At 45.2% G+C, this 22397-nt stretch overlaps 1 protein-coding gene and 1 pseudogene across 1 annotated transcript in view; both read right to left on the bottom strand.

Annotated features, from left to right (window-relative positions):
- Positions 1 to 6226: 6226 nt before the first annotated feature.
- The window catches only part of LOC137560964 (phospholipid phosphatase 3-like), a 38042-nt gene continuing 21871 nt past the window's right edge, over positions 6227 to 22397 (bottom strand). Inside the window, exons 4-6 of the mRNA XM_068272153.1 lie at positions 20020 to 20077; positions 12277 to 12453; positions 6227 to 8135 (exon numbers count right to left, since the gene is read on the bottom strand). Of these exons, the coding sequence (XP_068128254.1) occupies positions 8040 to 8135; positions 12277 to 12453; positions 20020 to 20077 (331 nt within the window). The 3' untranslated portion in view covers positions 6227 to 8039. The remainder of the gene's footprint in view (positions 8136 to 12276; positions 12454 to 20019; positions 20078 to 22397) is intronic.
- Positions 10282 to 10413, bottom strand: LOC137564691 (U2 spliceosomal RNA; annotated as a pseudogene).

The raw sequence follows: 22397 nt of genomic DNA, 5'->3' as shown, positions 1-22397 counted from the left end.
TACTAATGATTTTTGAGTGACATTTGATAACAACATACAGTATTGTTTATTTAGAGCGCTCCATGTGACTCTGTGTTTCCATCACCGCAGCTTTCCTTTTTCTTTCAATACTAAAATAGAATGCACATGGGGCGCCTCCATCCTACCCACTGCTGATCCTTTGTCTCTAATACTTTTAGACATAGACCCTGAACAAGCATGTAGAGCAGATGGTTGACTGAAGTCTGGCTGGTGTTGCCGCATGCTTGTTTAAGGGCCCGTTTCCACTACTGTGGCACGATTCCGACGCGAAAAACGTGTGAACGAATTCGCATTCGGTTGCGGATTCGTTCGCGTTTGTATGCAGATTTTCCCGTGGAATTGCTTGCGGTTTGTGATTTTAACCATGTCAATGCCGGTATGCATTGACATGGGTTTTTAACCGAAAAGGCATGGAAAACTGCAAGGATAAAACGCTTGAGATTTTGCTATTAATTACATTACCGACGAATCGCGTGCGTGTGCGCGGCGAGCAAATTCTGATGGGTCTGCTGTGCAGATTTTTTCTGCACAACAAACCGCACAGAATTCCGGACAAGTGGAAACCGTGCCATTATTTGTAATGAGTTACGCGAATCTGCATGCAGAAATCGCATGCAGATTCGCTGTAGTGGAAACGGGCCCTTAGACAGGCATGTGATTCAGACACTACTGATGCCAGAAGATCTGCAGGACTGCCAGGCAACTGGTATTGTTTAAAACGAAATAAATATGGCAGCCTCCATATCTCTCTCATTTTCGGTGTCCTTTAAGTGCATTTCAGTACAGTTTATTTTACTCTCTGATCACTTTGCAGGGTTGCAGACAGAAGGGAGTAATTACGGCCCTCATTTTTTTTCCCGTTTCCCAGAACAGTTCATCGATTAATAATAAAAACAATTTCACTACTTTAAAATATGGGACTGACGAAATAATCTCAGCGGTTTAGAAAGCTGACAGTGGGGTGAAGCTTAAAGAGGAACTCCAGTGAAAATAATATAATTAAAAAAGTGCTTCATTTTTACAATAATTATGTACAAATGATTTAGTCAGTGTTTGCCCATTGTATAATCTTTTAAATCCCTGATTTACATTCTGACATTTATTACATGGTGACATTTTTACTGTTGGCAGGTGATGTAGCTGTTGCTTGCTGTTTTGGCAGTTGGAAACAGCTGTAAACAGCTATTTCCCACAATGCAACACGGTTCACAGACAGGAAACTGCCAAGAGTACGTACTCAGAATTTCTTTGTGGGAGGGGTTTCACCACAATATCAGCCATACAGCACCCCCTGATGGTCTGTGTGTGAAAAGGAATAGATTTCTCATGTAAAAGGGGGTAAACTGACTGGGATAAAGTTCAATTCTTGGTCGGAGTTTCTCTTTAATTTCCCGAGATTTATAAATTACTCACACGGTCAGCTCGGGTCATTTGTTGGGCTCTCGCTTTGTACGGGATGCTAGTGTGATGGCTGCATGCTTGGTGACAGGTTGTGGAATGTCCTGTTACCAGGGGAACACCAATAAGCAGGGAGAGACATATAAATACTCAGAGAAGCAGCTGCACCTGTCAGCCACACTCCACAAGGACAGCTGAGGGGAATATGACATTCCGGGAGGAGGGGGTATATACTGTAGGTTTCATGATGCATCCACAAGCCCGGGACCCCCTCTCTCTCTCCCCTCTCACTGTAACACTTACTATTAGGGCCTTTTATGTGAAAAAGCAGTTGGGCTAAGAGGCTAACTGACCACAGAACTTAAAGAGAACCTGAACTGAGAATAAAAAGTCAAAATATCCATGCACAGGTCATACTTACCTCCTGTGCAGTCTACTCCTCAATCTCTTTCTCCTCTCTCGCCTGTTTGTCCACTGTGATCAATGTAATTCTCTGTTCTCCATTTTGAAAATGGCCATTACCCCATAACAGCTTCCTGGTCAGCACACTGTTATACTGTAATATCACGCACTTAAGCCATAGGGAAACATGGACATTACCTTGCACATTCAGTTGTAACTGACAGCTGCTGATATGTAACTGACAGCAACTGGGATATTTCAGTTCTGACAAAATATTGTCTGGTACAGGTACAGTATACTTACGTTCTATTTGTACAGCGGGAGACATGGCAGCGCTTTCATACAGAGGCTGTACCCGAATGATCTATCGGCATGGATGTGCAGAGCTCCAGAAACTGGACAACATTACACAACTAGCACTCAAACTGGTATAACAAAGGAGGGTGTTAGCTTCAGTAAATAATGTGTGCACAGATTATTACCTAATAGACATCCCCATGACGATGACGGACCCTCTCGGAAGAGGCCTAACACTAGTCTAACATTAAAAACATATTTTTTTCTTGTGCTGCTGATCATAAATGGTATACACATTTCATTAAGCAGGCAGACAAATGACAGCGCTCAAGGCTGCACCAGAAATGAAAACCAACAGAAGCATGCAGAGCCCCTCTGGGGCTAAATAAATACACGCCTTGAATGCAAAACAGATGCAATTATATGATAATTCTAATCTAAAAGATTTTGAATTACAATTTTTTATGTTTACACCCCCCAATAATTCAAGGGTTGTGGCCTATAAATGGCTTTGAGTGTTCTGTGTTTTATTTATTAATTATATGCATGGCCCATGTGCCAGGATCACCTGTGGGAGGTTTCTAGGGATTTACGTGAGGGAGAATCTCTTCAGCGGGACCTCAGACAGCAATACCCCCTCAAGGGTTACCTAACGCCATTACACATTATATAACACTGAAATACATGATTATCCTGGGATTGGCATGTAGTACTGGAAAGAGAAGACGCTGATGAGTCATGGATTGGCTGAGGCAGAGTGAAAGCTTGTTCTGTATCACCTTCCTCTATCACTTCTGCATGTTGTCACCTGTGCACAGCTCTACAAACAGCTATGTGCAGGAGCATGAGGAAATGTATGTAAACCTATACACTTCCACATCTGCTGTCTCCTTCTGCCCCTGGATACACACACACACCAGTCACACAACTACACACACCAGTCACACACACGCCAGTCACACAACTACACACACCAGTCACACAACTGCACACACCAGTCACACAACTACACACACCAGTCACACAACTGCACACACCAGTCACACAACTACACACACACACACTAGTCACACAACTACACACACCAGTCACACAACTACACACACCAGTCACACAACTACACACACCAGTCACACAACTGCACACACCAGTCACACAACTACACACACACACACACTAGTCACACAACTGCACACACCAGTCACACAACTGCACACACCAGTCACACAACTACACACACACACACTAGTCACACAACTACACACACCAGTCACACAACTACACACACCAGTTACACAACTACACACACCAGTCACACAACTACACACACCAGTCACACAACTACACACACACACACACACACACACACACACTAGTCACACAACTGCACACACCAGTCACACAACTACACACACACACACACTAGTCACACAACTGCACACACCAGTCACACAACTACACACACACACACACTAGTCACACAACTACACACACCAGTCACACAACTACACACACCTGTCACACAACTGCACACACCAGTCACACAACTACACACACACTAGTCACACAACTGCACACACCAGTCACACAACTACACACACACACACACTAGTCACACAACTACACACACCAGTCACACAACTACACACACCAGTCACACAACTACACACACCAGTCACCCAACTGCACACCAGTCACACAACTACACACACACACACACACACTAGTCACACAACTGCACACACCAGTCACACAACTACACACACACACACACTAGTCACACAACTACACACACCAGTCACACAACTACACACACCAGTCACACAACTACACACACCAGTCACACAACTACACACACCAGTCACACAACTACACACACCAGTCACACACATCAGTCACACAACTACACACACCAGTCACACAACTACACACACCAGTCACACAACTGCACAGATCAGTCACACAACTGCACACACGTCACACAACTACACACATCAGTCACACACACACACAAACACACACACACACAACTACATACACCAGTCACACAACTACACACACTAGTCACACAACTGCACACATCAGTCACACAACTGCACACACGTCACACAACTACACACATCAGTCACACACACACAAACACACACACACCTGTCACACAACTACACACACCAGTCACCCAACTGCACACCAGTCACACAACTACACACACACACACACACACACTAGTCACACAACTGCACACACCAGTCACACAACTACACACACACACACACACACTAGTCACACAACTACACACACCAGTCACACAACTACACACACCAGTCACACAACTACACACACCAGTCACACAACTACACACACCAGTCACACAACTACACACACCAGTCACACAACTACACACACCAGTCACACACATCAGTCACACAACTACACACACCAGTCACACAACTACACACACCAGTCACACAACTGCACACATCAGTCACACAACTGCACACACGTCACACAACTACACACATCAGTCACACACACACACAAACACACACACACACAACTACATACACCAGTCACACAACTACACACACCAGTCACACAACTGCACACATCAGTCACACAACTGCACACACGTCACACAACTACACACATCAGTCACACACACACACAAACACACACACACACAACTACATACACCAGTCACACAACTACACACACCAGTCACACAACTGCACACATCAGTCACACAACTACACACATCAGTCACACACACACAAACACACACACACACACACAACTACATACACCAGTCACACAACTACATGCACCAGTCACACAACTGCACACATCAGTCACACAACTACACACACCAGTCACACAACTGCACGCACCAGTCACACAACTGCACACATCAGTCACACAACTACACACACCAGGCACACAACTGCACACATCAGTCACACAACTGCACACACCAGTCACACAACTACACACATCAGTCACACACACACAAACACACACACACCAGTCACACACACACACACCTACATACACCAGTCACACAACAGCTCAGTCACACAACAACACAGATCAGACACACACAGACATAGACACACAAACATACCCATAGCTCCCAACATTTGTCCCTCTTTCAGGACTCTTGTACAGATCTATGTAAATATATGTCTTTTTCTACTGAAAACATGTTTATTTGACTCTAAGCATTATTTCTGCCACTTAAATTGATCAATTTCTAATTTTCAAATGTTAATAGGAAGGAAAACAAACCAGGAGAGAGGACCAGTGTGGTTTGAATTATAAAACAACATATTTTTGTAATTACATTTTTATACTATGCGTGACTAGGGGTCTGTCAGGGGCGTAGCAGGGGTGTTGCTTAAATGTCCCTCTTTCTTATCTCAAAAAGTTGGGAGGTATGTCATATCTTCAGAGACACACACACATACTGCCACAACTCCTGTTTCGGCCACATACTGTACACGCGCACACACACACACTGCCACATCTCCTCCTGTTTCGGCCACATACTTTACACGCACGCACACACACACACACACACACACACACACACACACACACACACAGCCACACACACATATCACACACACACACATATCAGACACACACACTTACACACGCGCACACACACACACACACACACGCGCGCACACACACACACACATACGCACACACACACATAGCCACACACACATAGCCACACACACATATCAGACACACACACACACATATCAGACACACACATATATCAGACACACACACTTACACACAAACACACACACACATATCAGACACACACACACACACACACACACACACACACACACACACACACACACTTACACACACACACAAACACACACACACATATTAGATACACACACTTACACACAAACACACACATATCAGAGACACACACACACACACGCATAGCCACACCCACATAGCCACACACACACACACACATGCATAGCCACACACACACTTACACACAAAGACACACACACACTCAATCACTCACATACAAGCATACACATCCCTCGTGGCCACTGAAAAAGTCTGAGTCACTCCATTATAGTGAATGTTATCAATATATATTTATCTTTACATACAGATTCAGAAAATTCCAGTTGACAGATATACACGTTTAACGTTGTATCTGGATTCACTTCCCCCACCGGCCAGCGGTCAGGAATTTTGTTTTAAAATAAAAAAAATCAGAGTCCAGCCAAGTCTGTGAAATAGTTACACCTTCTCAGACGTGGTTCCAGCATTCAAGCAGTTAATCCAGGTACTCATTGCCGACCTCCACTCCGTGCGGGGCTGCGATATGAGGTCCTCATGTTCCATCTGTCCACATAGACACTTCTCCGATCACCAAGCCTAATCTGTATCATTTCACCAAAATACTTCATCATCTCCAAAAACATGGGAGAACTTCCATTTTGTCCACATACATTTCAATATCATTTTGCCTTCTTAAAACAGAAGGTATTTGTGAGCAACTGTCGTTTCCCATGGTGCATCACTCCCGATTATGCAAATCATCTCTTATGCCCTTGAATAAATTCGACTCTTCCCTTTTGCATACATTCCTTTCCGTAAATGCCTGAGGCTAGATACACAGTGGTTAGTTGCATAACACACACATTATAATGACTGTGAACTGCAATGGAGACTGGCCATAGACTTTAATACAAAACCTGCATGCAGCGAGTACAAATAACACGATCAGTTACAACGCAGCACTGTGACCAGCCCCATAGAATTGTATGAGCAGTGAGTTTACATGCAGAATTGTTCTGCTATAATGACCACTGCATTTAAAAATGGTACTGGGCAATTTGGGCGCAGGGTGAATCTGAAAAACTGCTCACCCTGCTGTGGCAAATTTCCCGGTGGCATGAATTACTATTCCCCCCGACAAGGCATCGTACAGTGGGGGTAAGACACAATTTGTCTTCTGGCAATTGCTGGCGGCTGAATTGCGCTGTTTTTATCGTAACGTGGGCTCCGTCTTTATCGTAACGTGGGCTCCGTCTTTTGTCGGCGTCACAATTACTCACTGAACATTTCTACAGCCTATGGTGGCGCCCAAATGCTCAGTGCCCTTTTTGCCTGTCTTGCTTGGGACATGTGGTGGATAGAAGTTTATTAAGCGGGGAATCAGACAGCAATTGAACCCCTCAATTGAAGGGATCGCAAACCTGCGGTAGAATAGCTGCTGGTGCTAGGACCCCATGGCATTTGTAATCCAGAAAAAATAGGGAGGGATCCACACACAGACTTGTGGAACAACAATGTAGCATTTATTGTTCCTGCACACACAGGTAAGACATCTGACCGTCTCAGCCGACGATCGTTTCAGGGCCTATGCGGTCCCCTTTATAGGCAGACGATACATATATGATAAAAGCTACATTGTCCTACAAGTCTGTATGCGGATCCCTCCCTTGATTTTCCACAATTGAACCCCCTCACAGTATCCAACACAGTAATGTTTCTACTCTGACACTCGCTCCACATGTCGGGTAACTGTCATTTAGATGTGAGTTATGCTACTGATTGCTGCTTGTTATACTGTATAATCTGAACGATTGCTAACGCTGAAAGGCAACTCCTAATTCCTCGGACTCTAGTCTTCACAGAAATGTTTGTTCACCTTGAAATGTCTGTATATAAGCATAGTCTCATTCATTAGAAACGGCGTCGGCACAAAGGCGTGGCTGTCCGGTACACAGTGTGAGCTCACTGCTTCCTCAGAGGAGCAGCATTGTGTTCTGTCACATGTCCTGTGCCGCCACACTGTCCGTCCCCGTGCCTTTCCCCTCACAGAGGTTATCGCAGGAAAAGTTCCCTGTCACGTTTCAGGCAGATCTTCACATTTAGCAGTTTGTGAACGTCTCTGGGCTGTCGGGACGTGGAGGGACGATGACGGATGGCACATTTCTCCGCCGAAACATATCGGAAATGTAGAACGCCTGGAAATAAGAAAAGAGGAGGTTGTTAAAATGAATTCAGCTACCATATATATTCTGTACAGCGCTACAGAAGATGTCAGTGCTATATAAATATTAAATAATAATAATATATGCTTTTTGATTGGTTTAACACCAAGCTGAATACTTTTGCGTTACATTGGCTGCAGCCACACCCAGATTTGGCTCCATGGTGGGGCCACATGTCTACCGCCGATAGCGAGTGCTAACAAGCTCCCGGCTGGTGCTCCAAACATTCATTGCCTTCAGCTGAAAGAGCCCTAATGTGGAAGTTGGTGAGCAGATATGTACAGTGTGTGGGGAGATCCAACGTGTGCATTTTTAAAACGGTACATTTCAAGTCGCATAGAGCTGCGATTTCCAATGCAGCCCATAAACTTGCATTGAGGCTGAGTTCACACATTCAGGCCTCTTTCACAGTGGGACGTTGCATTTGATGCGACGTTAAAGTCGCATAACGTGCCCCTAACGCAGCACATGTAGGTTATAAAAATTGGATGTTATGTGTCTCTTGGTGCGCTGTTTTCGTTGCATACTGATGGAACGAAAACGGCGCATGCATTACATTTAAAAAAAAAAAAAAAAAACATTACTGAGCATGTGCAGCACACATAACGCAGCAGATTTATTGCTAAACGCACAGCATGCAGCACTTTCTAAATATCGCTACACGTTACACACAACGCAACGTGTGCACTGTGAATGTCGCACAGACTTTGTATTGCTGTGCGTTACTCTGCGTTATACATTTTTATAACGTGCGACTTTAACGCCCCACTGTGAAAGAGGCCTCAAGGACAGTGAAAAACATAAGCAGTTAAAATCTGACGGAACTGACATGTTTTGGACTAGTCCATCTCCTCATGGGGATTATCAGGGTTTTCTTTATTTTCAAAAGTATTTCCTGAAAGGCAGTTGCTAAGTCTAGCTGACAAAATAGTGTACAAGTGAGTAACACGATCTTATTGTCTTGGCAGTTCTGGAAATGCTTTTAAAAACAAATAAAACCCTGAAAGTTCCCAGGAGGAGATGGACTAGTCCAATACCTGTCAGTTCTGTCAGATTTTAACTGCTTAATTTTTTCGCTATACCGGTCCTTTAAGGCTCTGTCCCACTTGAGATAAACGGACATTAGTCCGTGAATGGCAGTGATTGGCTCCTAGATTATAAATAGGGACCATTCACACTTGTCACTCTGCAACGTATCCGTGAGATCCGATGCGGTGGGCGGGCCACACTTCTGTGCAGACCATGATAATCCCAGACAGGCTGATGTTTCCCCATGTAACCTATCACAGTAAAGCATCTGCCCCGGGTTACAGCGGACCAGAGTGGAAAATACACTATCTGGTCCCGCTGACCACATGTGGGCCGGCCTAAGTGGGAACTGAGCCAAAAGGTGTCCAGTCCTGTCAGTTGGCATCAGTTTTGTATCAGTTTTCTATGGCTTGGTTTACACATAAAAGGTGTACAGTTTTATTCCTGTCAGGTAAAACTGATAGAAAACTGATTTTTTTTTTTTTTTTTTTTAAGCTTTCTTGGCCCCTGTTGCATGCAACAGAGGTCCCGGGTAAGCAAGGCTATTAGCCCCGTGCACGGAAAAAGCGTGAGTGCCCTAAAGCACCCCCACAAAACGTGCACGAGTAGCCACGGGCCCCACAATGCTGCAGGGCCCTTCCGGTTGTTCCCCGAAGGGAACCTTCCCCCTTTGCCTTCGGCTCAGGGGGTGGCATCCTCCTACACCCGAGGGGTTGGAGGATCCTGGGGTCCTCCGAGGAGGACCCCTACTGCGCCCAGTGGTTACCCAAAGGGCCTGGCCATGTGGCATCCGTGTCCACATGGTCCGGGTGGCTCCCCCGAGAGGGAGCCGGGTGGGAACCGAAGTCCCCGTGCCAGCAAGCTGGCCCCGACCTTGCGGCCGGAGTGATAAAAATTCCGCACTCTCCCTAGCCAAAAGGCCGGGGAGCTGCGTTAGTTGGCGATGCATATGGGCAGTACAGACCAAAGCACCCTACTTCCGCCTGAGATCTGCCACATCTCAGGTTTTTTCAGGTGCACCTGGAGCGCCACTTCCAGGGGCAGTACGCCTAAGCAAAGCCCTCAGCCATTCAGCCTCGACCATGGTATAGATCCATTCAATCAACCCCTGGGAATTACGACCAGGAAGGACACCCTGCCACAGTGCCATCCCTCCAGGTCCCCCCAAAAATTTCAAGAACAGATACTACACTTGATCTTAGCCAAAAGGCCGAGAACTGATAGAAAACTGATGCAAAACTGACAGGACAGGACTGGCCCGGAAATGTTTTGCCAGCCTGACTCAGTTCTCACATTTAGGTGGCTGGCTTGTGTGGCCTCTTGCTGCTCCTGTGGCGTTCTCCTAGCTCACCTCCTGTGACTGACCATGTCTGGGGGCCAGTGCTTGTCAGGGAATATCCTCTCCAGCTTCAGACCTAAACAGGAAACACAGACGTTTCCTGTAGCGTTTCCCCTTCCATGTTACCCCACCAGGCCGCACCCCCAGGAGGGAGGAGGAGAAGGAGCAAGAGACCCATTATTCATTTATATAAGATTTCCTTTTTCCCATCCACCCAGAAATAACCTGGACAAAAGGACAGGGAGGGGACGGCCCCGTCTATGTTTAGATGTGTCAGGCTCTATATTAGTCCAGCAGCTCTCTGTCTGACTGTCTGGTACACTGGGCAATATTCACTTGCATTGGTTGCTATAGGTTTCAATTCACTAAGACACGTTTGGTAAATAATAAAGGGTCGATAAAATACCGCATTCGGGGCTTGAATCACTAAACCGTGATAACTCAAATATGACACCTTATCAACGATATCACACCTTATCAAAGTTAACACGCCTTATCAGAGTAGCATAGCGAGGGCTACAAACTTATGCCTGCTAATTGGCAATGGCACTCGTCCTGCCCTGAGCCCCTGCGGGTTCGTAGCGCTCGCTATGACCCTCTGATAAGGCGTGTTAACTTTGATAAGGTGTGATATCTTTGAATAAGGTGTGATATCTTTTCATAAGATGTGATATCTTTGATAAGGTGTGATATTTGATTTATCACGGTTTAGTGAATCAAGCCCTCTGTGTTTTAAGGTGGCCACTAACGGTCCAATTTCTAGTGAAAAATAGTTTGAGCGATCAGATAATTCTGATTGGATTGGTTGTAAATAATCTCCGGGCACAATCGATTACGAACGATTATTTAAAAAAAGTCATCCGATTGGATTTTCGCCAAACCAAAATATGGATTTTCTTGTTGTTTGTGATAGAAAGCAAAGATTGGTTTGTTGATGGTGTGGTAAGCGATGTATTACAATATTTTACTTCCGGACAGAATTATCTGATCACTCAAATTATTTTTTCATTAGAAATTGGATCCTTAGTGGCCACATTTAACAATAACAACAATAATATTTATATAGCGCTTTTCTCCCTGGGGACTCAAAGCGCTGTTATTTAGAATCGTTTTCCAAATTCACTAAGATGTCCACATATAGAGTAATAGTGTAGTAATTTATCGAAAAACTACATGACAATTCTTAAAAGATTTTTACCTCATGTGGTATTTCATAAGGAATCATTCAGTATGATGGATTATTGCAGTGCTGGGAAAATGGTTGAAAGAGGTGATACAGATGGCATTTGCTTTTTAATCATTAGGGCCTGAAAATTGCCAAGCGCAAGAGATACGTAGAGGGCGCACTTCTCTTGCGCAGACTAGCCGCGACTAGCAGAACTAATGGGACCGGATACCGGAGCTGCATGCAGCGGAGGGTGGCGGTGAGGGATCTGAGCGGATGGGGCTGGAGGAAGCCCGAGGTATGTATAAAACTTTTTTTTTGGTCTCTGGTTAGTGTTTACACCAGTAGCTGAGCGCCAACAGTATCACCTAGAGCAGGCATGGGCAAACTTGGCCCTCCAGCTGTTAAGAAACTACAAGTCCCGCAATGCATTGCAGGAGTCTGACAGCCAGAGTCATGACTCATAAAGGCACATGCATTGTGGGACTTGTAGTTCCGTAACAGCTGGAGGGCCGAGTTTGCCCAGGCCTGACCTAGAGGGAAAAGTAAGTGCAAGTCCATGTATTGCTTTCTCAACTTACCACCCAATAAGCCACCAGCGCTCCCTGCAGAAAGCCGATGGCCACATCGGACGGGTGATGCCTGTGATCAGATATGCGGGTGAATCCAGTATATAAAGCCACCAGGATCAAAACAAACTGAACCAGCGGGCGCAAGAGGCGGGCCCCGCTCCACGTCATCCGGACCTGCAGGTAAAACTGGAGAGGAAAGCGACACATTAACCTCTGCTGTCATAGCAACATGATGACTTAGTATGAGCTGTAAACAAACAAGCATTCAGTGCAGTCACTGGCATAGCTACATAGTATGGGGTATAGGCACACTCGAGCAATGACGTCCTTCATATCCACTCCACCAGCACTATAAGTGCACATGCCAACCGACACACACATTCAAGGTTCAGGGCATGGCACAGATGTAGTTACCCCCCTCACACAGATTCTCTACGTCGGGGTGTCCTACTCAAATACAAAGTGGGTTTAAATTGAACACTGGAACCAAGTCAGGGGCCAATCTCAATGACTAAAGTTCCCTGCTGTCTATATCCCTCCCCCCCCCCCCGTCCACTATACAGTTCCCTGGTGTCTAAAAGCCCCCCCCCCCCTTTCCCCAATACAGTTCTCTGGTGTCTAATGGCTCCCTCCCATATACAGTTCCCTGGTGTCTAGGGAGCCCTGCTCCCTCCCCTATACAGTTCCCTGATGTCTAATGGCTCCCTCCCCTCTCATATAGGTACATATCCCTAGTGGCCCACACCCTCCCCTATACAGTTCCCTGGTGTCTAGTGGCCCCTTCCATCTCCTTTACATTTACCTGGTGTCTAGTGCCTCCTCCCTCCCCTATACAGTTCCCAGGCAACTAGTGGTCCTCCTTCCCCATACAGTTCTCTAGTGTCTAATGCCTCCTCCCTACCATATACAGTTTCCTGGTGTCTAGTTCCCCCCTCCCTCCTCTATATGCTTTCCAGGTAATCTATGGCTTCACCCCAAATATAGATTACTATGGTGGTCTAGAGTGGGCACAACATCAGGAAACTACTTGTGGGCCAAATTTGATGGCCCTGCAGGCCAGAGTTTGACATGTATGCTCGACATCAATGAATACCCAATGATTTCCTAAATACATACAGCGCATGCATCCACCCAGAGCAGGGACAAGGTCCTCCAGCACCCAAGGCTGAGACACCAAAGTGCACCCCTCCACCCCTCCCACCCCAGCTGTCACTCACTGATTGCTATTAGACAAAGAGGGCCACAGGGCCCACAACCTCCCCAACACCTTAATATCTAGTTATCTGGCTTGCAGTCACTGCCATGTATCCCCTTTTCTTATTTCTTTCTGCTTCATACACAATTAGGAATGACAGCTGAATGAATTGTGCGCCCCCTCCTACACTGCGCCCTGCGGCTGGAGCCTCTCCAGCCTATGCCTCGGCCCGGCCCTGCATCCACCAACCCTCCCTTGGCTTTCGCTGGTTACAGACTGAGACAGATCAGGGACAAGGCAACCTGGGTGGACCTGGTAGGTGTTCAGAGCCTGGCTGGCACTTCCTCTAATCTTCCTCCACTTCCCCGATTCCCTAAAAGGTCTCTAGCAGCCAATCAGATTTCACTTTACTGTGGTTAGCCCAGGTGAAATATGAATGTTGATAATGTGGGATGTATATCTGTACAATGTACATCACAGCTGACTGTGACGTTACTGGATAAACCACAACATATTGCAATATAGGATTCTCAAAAATCATTCCTCATGTCTTGTATTGCAGAATATCTCTGCTGAGTCACGAATGTCCCAAGAGTCATACGCTGGGTCACAGGCTTATGAATGAGTCAATTTGCCTCAGTCAGTGAGACACTGGTGACATTGAATGTACCCTAAACAACCAATCACCTTTAACTACTTCACTTCTGAGGTGTTTCCCTTTATGGACCAGAGCAATTTTCACCTGTCAGCGATCCTTCCATTCATTCGCCAATAACTTTAACACTACTTGTCACAACAAAATGATCTATCTTTTTTTTCTTTTTTTAGCCATCAACTAGGCTTTCTTTGGGTGGTACATTATGCTAAGAATTATTTTATTCTAAATGCATTTTATTTTTTATTGCCTTAAGTATGCAGGAAATCTACCCAGCAAGTTAATGGCTGCACTTGGGGACCAGGAGGGGTTGATGACTGCACTGCATGTAGTATTGCAGCCATTAACCTCTCCTGTACCTAAAGTGCAGCCAATAACTCCCATAAAAGAACAGAAAAAATGATAATATTTCTTATTTTCCTGATTTAAAAAAAACAATTGTTTTATTACTAAACCTAATACATAAAACGAATCAAAAACAAAATACGAATCACTGTGCCTTCACCAACCAGGCAAGCATTATAGTCAGCATGTCCTAACCTTTCTGTATGAGGGCTGGTGCACACCAAGAGCACTTCTGAGCGGTTTTAAAACCGCCATCGCTTTGAAAAGCACTTGGCTAATGTATTTGAATGGGATGGTGCACACTATAGCGATGAGCTTTTTACCCAAACGCAAAAGCTGGTCCTGCAGCATTTCTGCTGATTTCTGAGGCGATTCAACCTCAATCTTAAAGTGAACCTCCGCACTAAAAATCTACTCAGCAGCACTGAAAAGGCTTGGTGTTTCTTTAACAGTTTCTAAATGTATGGCTGTCCACCTAGCAGCATCACAATACTCTACACTGCTGTGCAAGACTTCAGGACAGCATATCGCACTAAGCTCACCCAAGTCAAAGTCACTCAGAGGTGCCATGTGGGATGTATCCAGATGTCTATCTACCCAGATGTCCTTTGCGAGCTACCGGTAGATCACAATTTGGCATCCCTATGTCTGCCTCTTATGCTTCTTTGGGCTGTCTGCAAACTTTCATGGTGGTTTTTATTCTCTCCTCTATACCTGGGTCCCTTGTAACATGAAGTTACAGATTGCCCAGCAAGCTCATGGTGAACCAGAACTCCTAGGAGTGTGTAGGGGCCGAAAGAGACCAAAAAGCCTCCTTACTACTGGTATCGGGTCCCGTTACTTCCTCCAGTGGCAGGCAGTGGAGGACGGTGGCGTGGGAGCGATCCATGCGGATGGGGCTGGAGGAAGCCCCAGGTATGTATAAATCTTTTATTAATATTGATCTCTGGTACACTTTAAGGCCCACCAACAGTGCATGTTTTGTGGAAATCCACAGAGGTAGTTAAAGTGAACCTCTGGACTTAAAATCTACTCAGCAAAACTGAAAAGGCTTGGTGATTCTTTAACAGTTTCACAGCATCAGAACTTTGTTTTTCTTACCAAAGCATCATTTTTAGCTGCATTTTTAGCTAAGCTCCACCCATCAAAGAAAACTGCCCGTGCTTTCTTTCCCTGATGCTGTGCAAAGCATGATGGGATTTCCAATGTTGTTATTCACGTTGCCTAGCAATTGGGAGGGGTGATTAGCACACAGGACAGTTGGAACTGTGTCTCATGTTCCCTGTCACCTCCTTTCAAACAAAAAGATGGCTGCCCTCATGAAATCAAACATTTGCCTGTTCTTTTAAAACAGGAGATTATATTACCTATCCATTTAAATTAACATAACTAATGTCACTTAATGACAGTATGTTTGTTTAGACTGAAGTTCCTCTTTAAGTATAGGAAAGTGGAAAATCGCTCTGAAAAGCGCAAGATCAGAGCGATTTTTCAGGCGTTTTTGTTACAGAAGCTGTTCAGTTACAGCTCTACTGTAACAAAAAATAAAACACGCTACACCAAAACTCTCCAAAAATTGCTAGGCATTGTTAGAAAATCAAAATCACTAGGCACATGCCTAGAATCGCCTAGGAAAATCACTTCAAAAAGCGCTAAGTGTTTACGATTACGCTAGCGCTGTTTGGTGCACTAGCCCTTACTGTAGTTGGAATGTCCAGAACAAAAGTCAGATTGCTGGTTGCACTGTCTGGCTGGGAATCACAGGACTGCCTGTTCAGAATTCTGCGTATTTATTTAGAAAGTATTTATAGGTGTGAATTCAACATCTTGTTGAAGCGTTCCGTGGACAAGTTGAGGAGAAGCTTTTCTGAAATCTACTTATGGATGTGTGAGGGACAGGAACAGGCAGCACTGCCAAATATAACATCACATTTCACTTGTTTATAAGACAGCAAAAATGAACACGGTGATTATATGTTCTGTGTCACATCAGAAGGATATGTACTTCTGATTGCACTATTTTCAATTCCCTTTTTTTATGCAACTTAACACTTTTTTTTCCAGTCGATTAGCACAAATTGGTGACAGGAGGCACATTAGGAAAGCCAGAGACGCCGTCCGGTCTGCACTGTTACTGCCAGCTGATGGTAAGCATATTCTCTGCTGCGCTCACAAGAAACCGATGAGGTCATTAAAGCTAATGGGAAGCGAAAAAACAAACAATCAGATACTTACCTATGGAGAGGGAAGGCTCTGGGTCCTATAGAGCAATATCATTGCTCATGGTCTCCTCGTTCCAGCAATGTTAGCCCCGTTTGAATCCCCAGCTGCGGGAGACTTCGAACGTCTTCGGCAGCAAGAGTGCTCCAGAAGACAGAAGGCTCTGTACTGTACATGCATGAGTGCACCATAAAGTGCACTTCTGCAGGCGCCGTATGGAGCTGTCAGTCTTCGGGAGTACTCCTGAAGACTTCCGAAGCCTCCTCCCAGAAAGCAGGATTCAACCGATCAGTCAAATACTGCTAACGTGGGTGACACAGCACTGGAACAAGGGCACCGTGAGAGGAACGGGAAGCCTCTATAGCTAAGTTCCCTGTCCCTATCCTCAAGGCCCACCAACAGGGCATTTTAGGCAGATGGAGTATGTACCAATGGAGAATCTCCTAGGGCACAACCACTGGAGTTGCGACCAATCCGTTCGTCAGAAGCAAGGCCAAGTGGGGACGGTATTTCCCCATCCATCTGATGAATGGTTGCCTGATGAGCAAATCATGTTTGTGAGTATATATATATATCTTTCCTTAGTCACATACGCCACGCAGTGACTAGACGTTATCGCACCAGATCGGTCTCCCGGTCTCCCTGTGTTTTTATCTTCTACAAGATCCACCACCAACAGGGCATGTTTTGCAAGAAACCACAAGCATTCTCAGCTGAGGTAATTAGTGTCTCAGCAGACCTGATTAAAGAGGAACTTCAGCCTAAACAAACATACTGTCATTAAGTTACATTAGTTATGTTAATTAAAATAGATAGATAATATAATCTGTTCCCCGCTCTGTTCTAAAAGAACAGGCAAATGTTTGTGATTTCATGAGGGCAGCCCTCTTTTTGGTTGAAAGGAGGTGACAGGGAGCATGAGACACAGTTCCAACTGTCCTGTGTCCTACTCCTGAGCACCTCTCCCAGTTGCTAGGCAATGTGAATAACAACATAGGAAATCCCAGCATGCTCTGCACAGCATCAGGGAAAAAAAGCCCGGGCTTTTTTTCTTTGATGGGTGGAGCTTAGCTAAAAATGCAGCTAAAAATGATGCTTTGGTAAGAAAAACAAAGTTCTGATGCTGTGAAACTGTTAAAGAATCACCAAGCCTTTTCAGTTTTGCTGAGTAGATTTTAAGTCCAGAGGTTCACTTTAACTACCTCTGTGGATTTCCACAAAACATGCACTGTTGGTGGGCCTTAAAGTGTACCAGAGATCAATATTAATAAAAGATTTATACATACCTGGGGCTTCCTCCAGCCCCATCCGCATGGATCGCTCCCACGCCACCGTCCTCCACTGCCTGCCACTGGAGGAAGTAACGGGACCCGATACCAGTAGTAAGGAGGCTTTTTGGTCTCTTTCGGCCCCTACACACTCCTAGGAGTTCTGGTTCACCATGAGCTTGCTGGGCAATCTGTAACTTCATGTTACAAGGGACCCAGGTATAGAGGAGAGAATAAAAACCACCATGAAAGTTTGCAGACAGCCCAAAGAAGCATAAGAGGCAGACATAGGGATGCCAAATTGTGATCTACCGGTAGCTCGCAAAGGACATCTGGGTAGATAGACATCTGGATACATCCCACATGGCACCTCTGAGTGACTTTGACTTGGGTGAGCTTAGTGCGATATGCTGTCCTGAAGTCTTGCACAGCAGTGTAGAGTATTGTGATGCTGCTAGGTGGACAGCCATACACTTAGAAGCATTAGCTGCTACTGCTGATTATAATATAGCCCCGTGCTTGTGCTGTTACCAGTAGGAGAGTGTTGTGTGTGCGCTGTGTGCGTATCCTGCACAGAATCACTGACCCCAAACCATGGCAGCCAGAGCTGTGGCTTCTATATACGGCATATGAGCCGTCACACTTCCTCTTCTAGTAACCACTTCCAGCATATTATACAGGCAGCGTGACAAGCTGAGGCTCAAATACTGCAGGCCGTGCATTGCCATACAGCTGTGCTCAAGGAATACCCAGACTGCTCATGGGGACTCAGAACCACCCGGAGGGTATAGAGGGCCTCAAGAGACCAAAAATCTCTCTATTAAAAAGCAATGCCAAATGTAATTTTGCCTTCTGAAAACAGACGGTATTTAGGATAATTCAGCTGGAAGTGAGCAACAGTGCTTTCCCAGAATGCATCACTCCCGAATATGCAAATCATCGCTTTATCAGGAGTGATGCATCATGGGAAACCACGGTTGCTCACTTACAGCTAAATCCTCCCAAATACCTCTTGTTTAACCTCCTGGGCGATAATCCCGAGCTGAGCTCGGGGTATATCGCGCAGGAGGATTTCTCAGGCCCTGGTGGGCCGATTTGCATAATTTTTTTTTTTTACACGAAGCTAGCACTTTGCTAGCTGCGTGTAACTTCCGATCGCCGCTACTCGCCGCCCTGGGCTCGCTACATGATTTAAAAAATAAAAAATTAGAAAAAAAAAGTGCTGCGTCCCCTCCTGGGCGATGCAATTGTATCGCCCAGAGGGTTAAAGAAGGCAAATTTACATTTAGCATTGCTCAAGCAAATCCCTTTCTCTTCTTTCTCCTCTAATATCTCTCTTTGTGACTTAATGTTCACATATGTTTTAATAGATATATAGAGGCGGATCTAGAGGGGTGCAGGCATGACTTGTGCCACGGGCGCCACAGCACCATGGGCGCCATGCCTGCCCCTGTGCTGCATCGGCCTTCCTTCCTCCATGCCTGATGCCTCCCTGTCATTCAGACCTCAGATCAGATTAATGCTGTTATCTGGGGAACACGGCTGCTTAACTCATGCATGTAGGGTGCACCTGGCATAGTGTTAGAACAGAGGACAGAGAATAAATAACAAGAGCTATTTCCAAAAAGTAACCTCAGCAATATCCTGAGCTAAAACACACGCAACCATAACACATGTACATGAGAAATGATGCTGTTTTTAGAGGGGAAGGGGGCTCTGACTGAGGGATGGCGCATTTTAATTGTTTGTCATAGGCGCTGTATTACCCAGATATGTCCCTGGATGAAGGTGTGGCTGGAAGTGGGATGAAAGCATGACTGGAGGTGTGGCTTGACGTGATGGAGGCGTGACTGGAGGTGTGTCTGGAGTTGTGCTGGCAGAGTGAATGGAGGTGTGATAAAGCTGTAACTGGAGGTGTGATAAAGCTGTGACTGGAGGTGTGGCTGAAGGCGTGCTGGAGGAGTGACTGGAGATGTGCTGGGGTTGTTGGTGTGATTGGAGGTGTGGTGGGGGCGTAGCATCTCAATAAGTTCTCACGTCTGAAATTTAGGAGATATATATCCACTCACCGAGAGGTACAACATGGAGTACATGGCGAAAGAAGCATGGCCAGAGTAGAACGATTTCCTGAAACACAAAAGAGTAAGGGTCAAAAATAACCAAACATGGAAACCTGGTTCGCCAACCTCCCCCCAAAAAAGATGCTATAATGTAACAGTAGGGTAGTCTTTGCCTGATCCAACATGAATAAAACCAGACCAGACAATAATCCTATTTCTACGGGACTCTGCAACCTCTGCGTAAGGAAAAGTATCTTGTTTCACAAACTACATTTGTTTCATTATCTGTGTAAGAATGAAAGGGTCACTCTAAGGTTAGTATTGCGAGATGTAGGAGATGGAAAGGTTAATGTTAAGGACAAGTAAGGTGTGACCGAGAAGCACGGTGGCGTAGTGGTTAGCGCTCTCGCCTTGCAGTGCTGGGTCCCTGGTTCAAATCCCAGCCAGGGCACCATCTGCAAGGAGTTTGTATGTTCTCCCCGTGTCTGCGTGGGTTTCCTCCGGGTACTCCTGTTTCATCCCACATCCCAAAAACATACAGATAAGTTAATTGGCTCACTCCTAAATTGGCCCTAGACTACAGTACTTACACTACATAATATACATACATAGACATATGATAATAGTAGGGATTAGATTGTGAGCTCCTTTGAGGGACAGTTAGTGACAAGACAATATATATATACTGTACAGCGCTGCGTAAGATGTCGGCGCTATATAAATACTAAATAATAATAATAATTCAGGAAGAAGGCCAGTTTAGAAGGTATTGATGGTTAATCCATTAGCAGCTTCAATAAAGTAATCTGATTTGAGATAAGTGCATTGCTTTTGACCTCAGTTGGCAGAACTTTTTGTTCTGTAAATTCTTGGAATGCTTTGATTTCTCTCTGCTAACAGAAAATATAGAAACTGAAAGCAGAAGTCTTTTGTTATTGTCTCACACTGCCCCCTAGTTACACTGCCATAAATACACATTACAGTAGTACTAATTAGAAGCAAGAACATGTAACAAATAAGAAATAAAAAATGCACTAAAATAAATTGGCCTGGGGGCACTTGCAAGCCTTTAAATACATTTGGCTGCTAAAGGGTTAAAGTTTATCTGTAATAATTTGTGCTTGGACAGGAATCAAATGATATCACTCATCTCTTCCCTTTTCCCTCTTCTCCAATCCTCTGCTCTTCTGACTTGTTGTGACTATTATCTGCTCACACAATTACATGTCGATGTCTACATCTTCTTCTACTCTGTGTATGACTTGGCAGACTCCATGGCCCTAACTTGACACTGATGATCCGTTCTTGCCTACGTGATGCAATCCAAGCATGGTTTTATTTACAGCGAGCGTAAATTGAGATTAGTCAGAACTTTGCTGTCCCATGTACTTTCCACGCTCTGGACTTCTTGATGAGTCACTACTTGTGGTGACCAGTGCTTGCGAAATGTTTAGGATTTATAGCCAAGGAAAGTGCTGGATAGGCACAATATCAATATTAAATTGTTCGTATAGCAGAAAAGCCAGAAATGGCTGTATGAAGCTACCTATGTCCATGGAGAGAGCTGGGACTAGGATTCTGCATTATGGTGCTTATTTTCACTTGAGCCCACCTTCCCAATAAGTCAGGGCCACTGGCCAAAACTTTATAGGGATAGGGTACATGGTTTGGTCATGTTGCACCTGTCATCAGTGAGTGAGGGGATAAGCTTCAATGAAAGCCAATGATGATGAAGAATTGAAGCTGAAGGACACCACAAGGTTGGTATTAGTTAAGGCTGGGGTCAGGAACCTTTTTGGCTGAGCGAGCCATAAACGCCACATATTTTAAAATGGAATTCCTGAGAACCATACAATATGTTTCAAACTGGCACAGTGCGCATGCGCAGCAGAGGGCTCATGTCACTGTTGCCATGGTGATGTGTATACAGTTGATCCTCCAGGCAGCGGAAGTGTCAGACACGTCTCCAGCTTCTCTTGGGTTTCAGCAACATCAGCAATTTCCCCGAGAGCCAGACAGGAGAAATACCGACTAACAGCTTGTACAATTAACTAGCTGACTTGGGGGGTCATTCACTTTGTAGGATGCAATCCCTACACTTTGGCCCAATAGGCTGCTTGTCAAGTGACAGGCAGCCTATTGGGCCAATCAAAGTGCAGGGATCTCGTCCTACAAAGTCACTGGACCTGACAGGATCCAGGGTGGGACAATTGGAGCAGCCGTTAGTTTTGGGAGGAGCCCAAGTTTGTTAGTAGTGCATGCTACAGCAGTAGCGTGCCTACTCTGAAAATGTTACTTGCGCTGCCACACTAAGCTGTGCTGCTTGAGCAATGTAGCTTAGTGAATTAACCCCTACTGATTTGTGTGTGAGCCAGATGTAGCAATCA

Source organism: Hyperolius riggenbachi, chromosome 3 (assembly GCF_040937935.1).
Source record: "Hyperolius riggenbachi isolate aHypRig1 chromosome 3, aHypRig1.pri, whole genome shotgun sequence".
Taxonomy (NCBI): Eukaryota; Metazoa; Chordata; class Amphibia; order Anura; family Hyperoliidae; genus Hyperolius; species Hyperolius riggenbachi.
The sequence above is the reverse complement of the archived record's forward strand: the minus strand, read 5'-3'. Positions and strand labels throughout refer to the sequence as shown.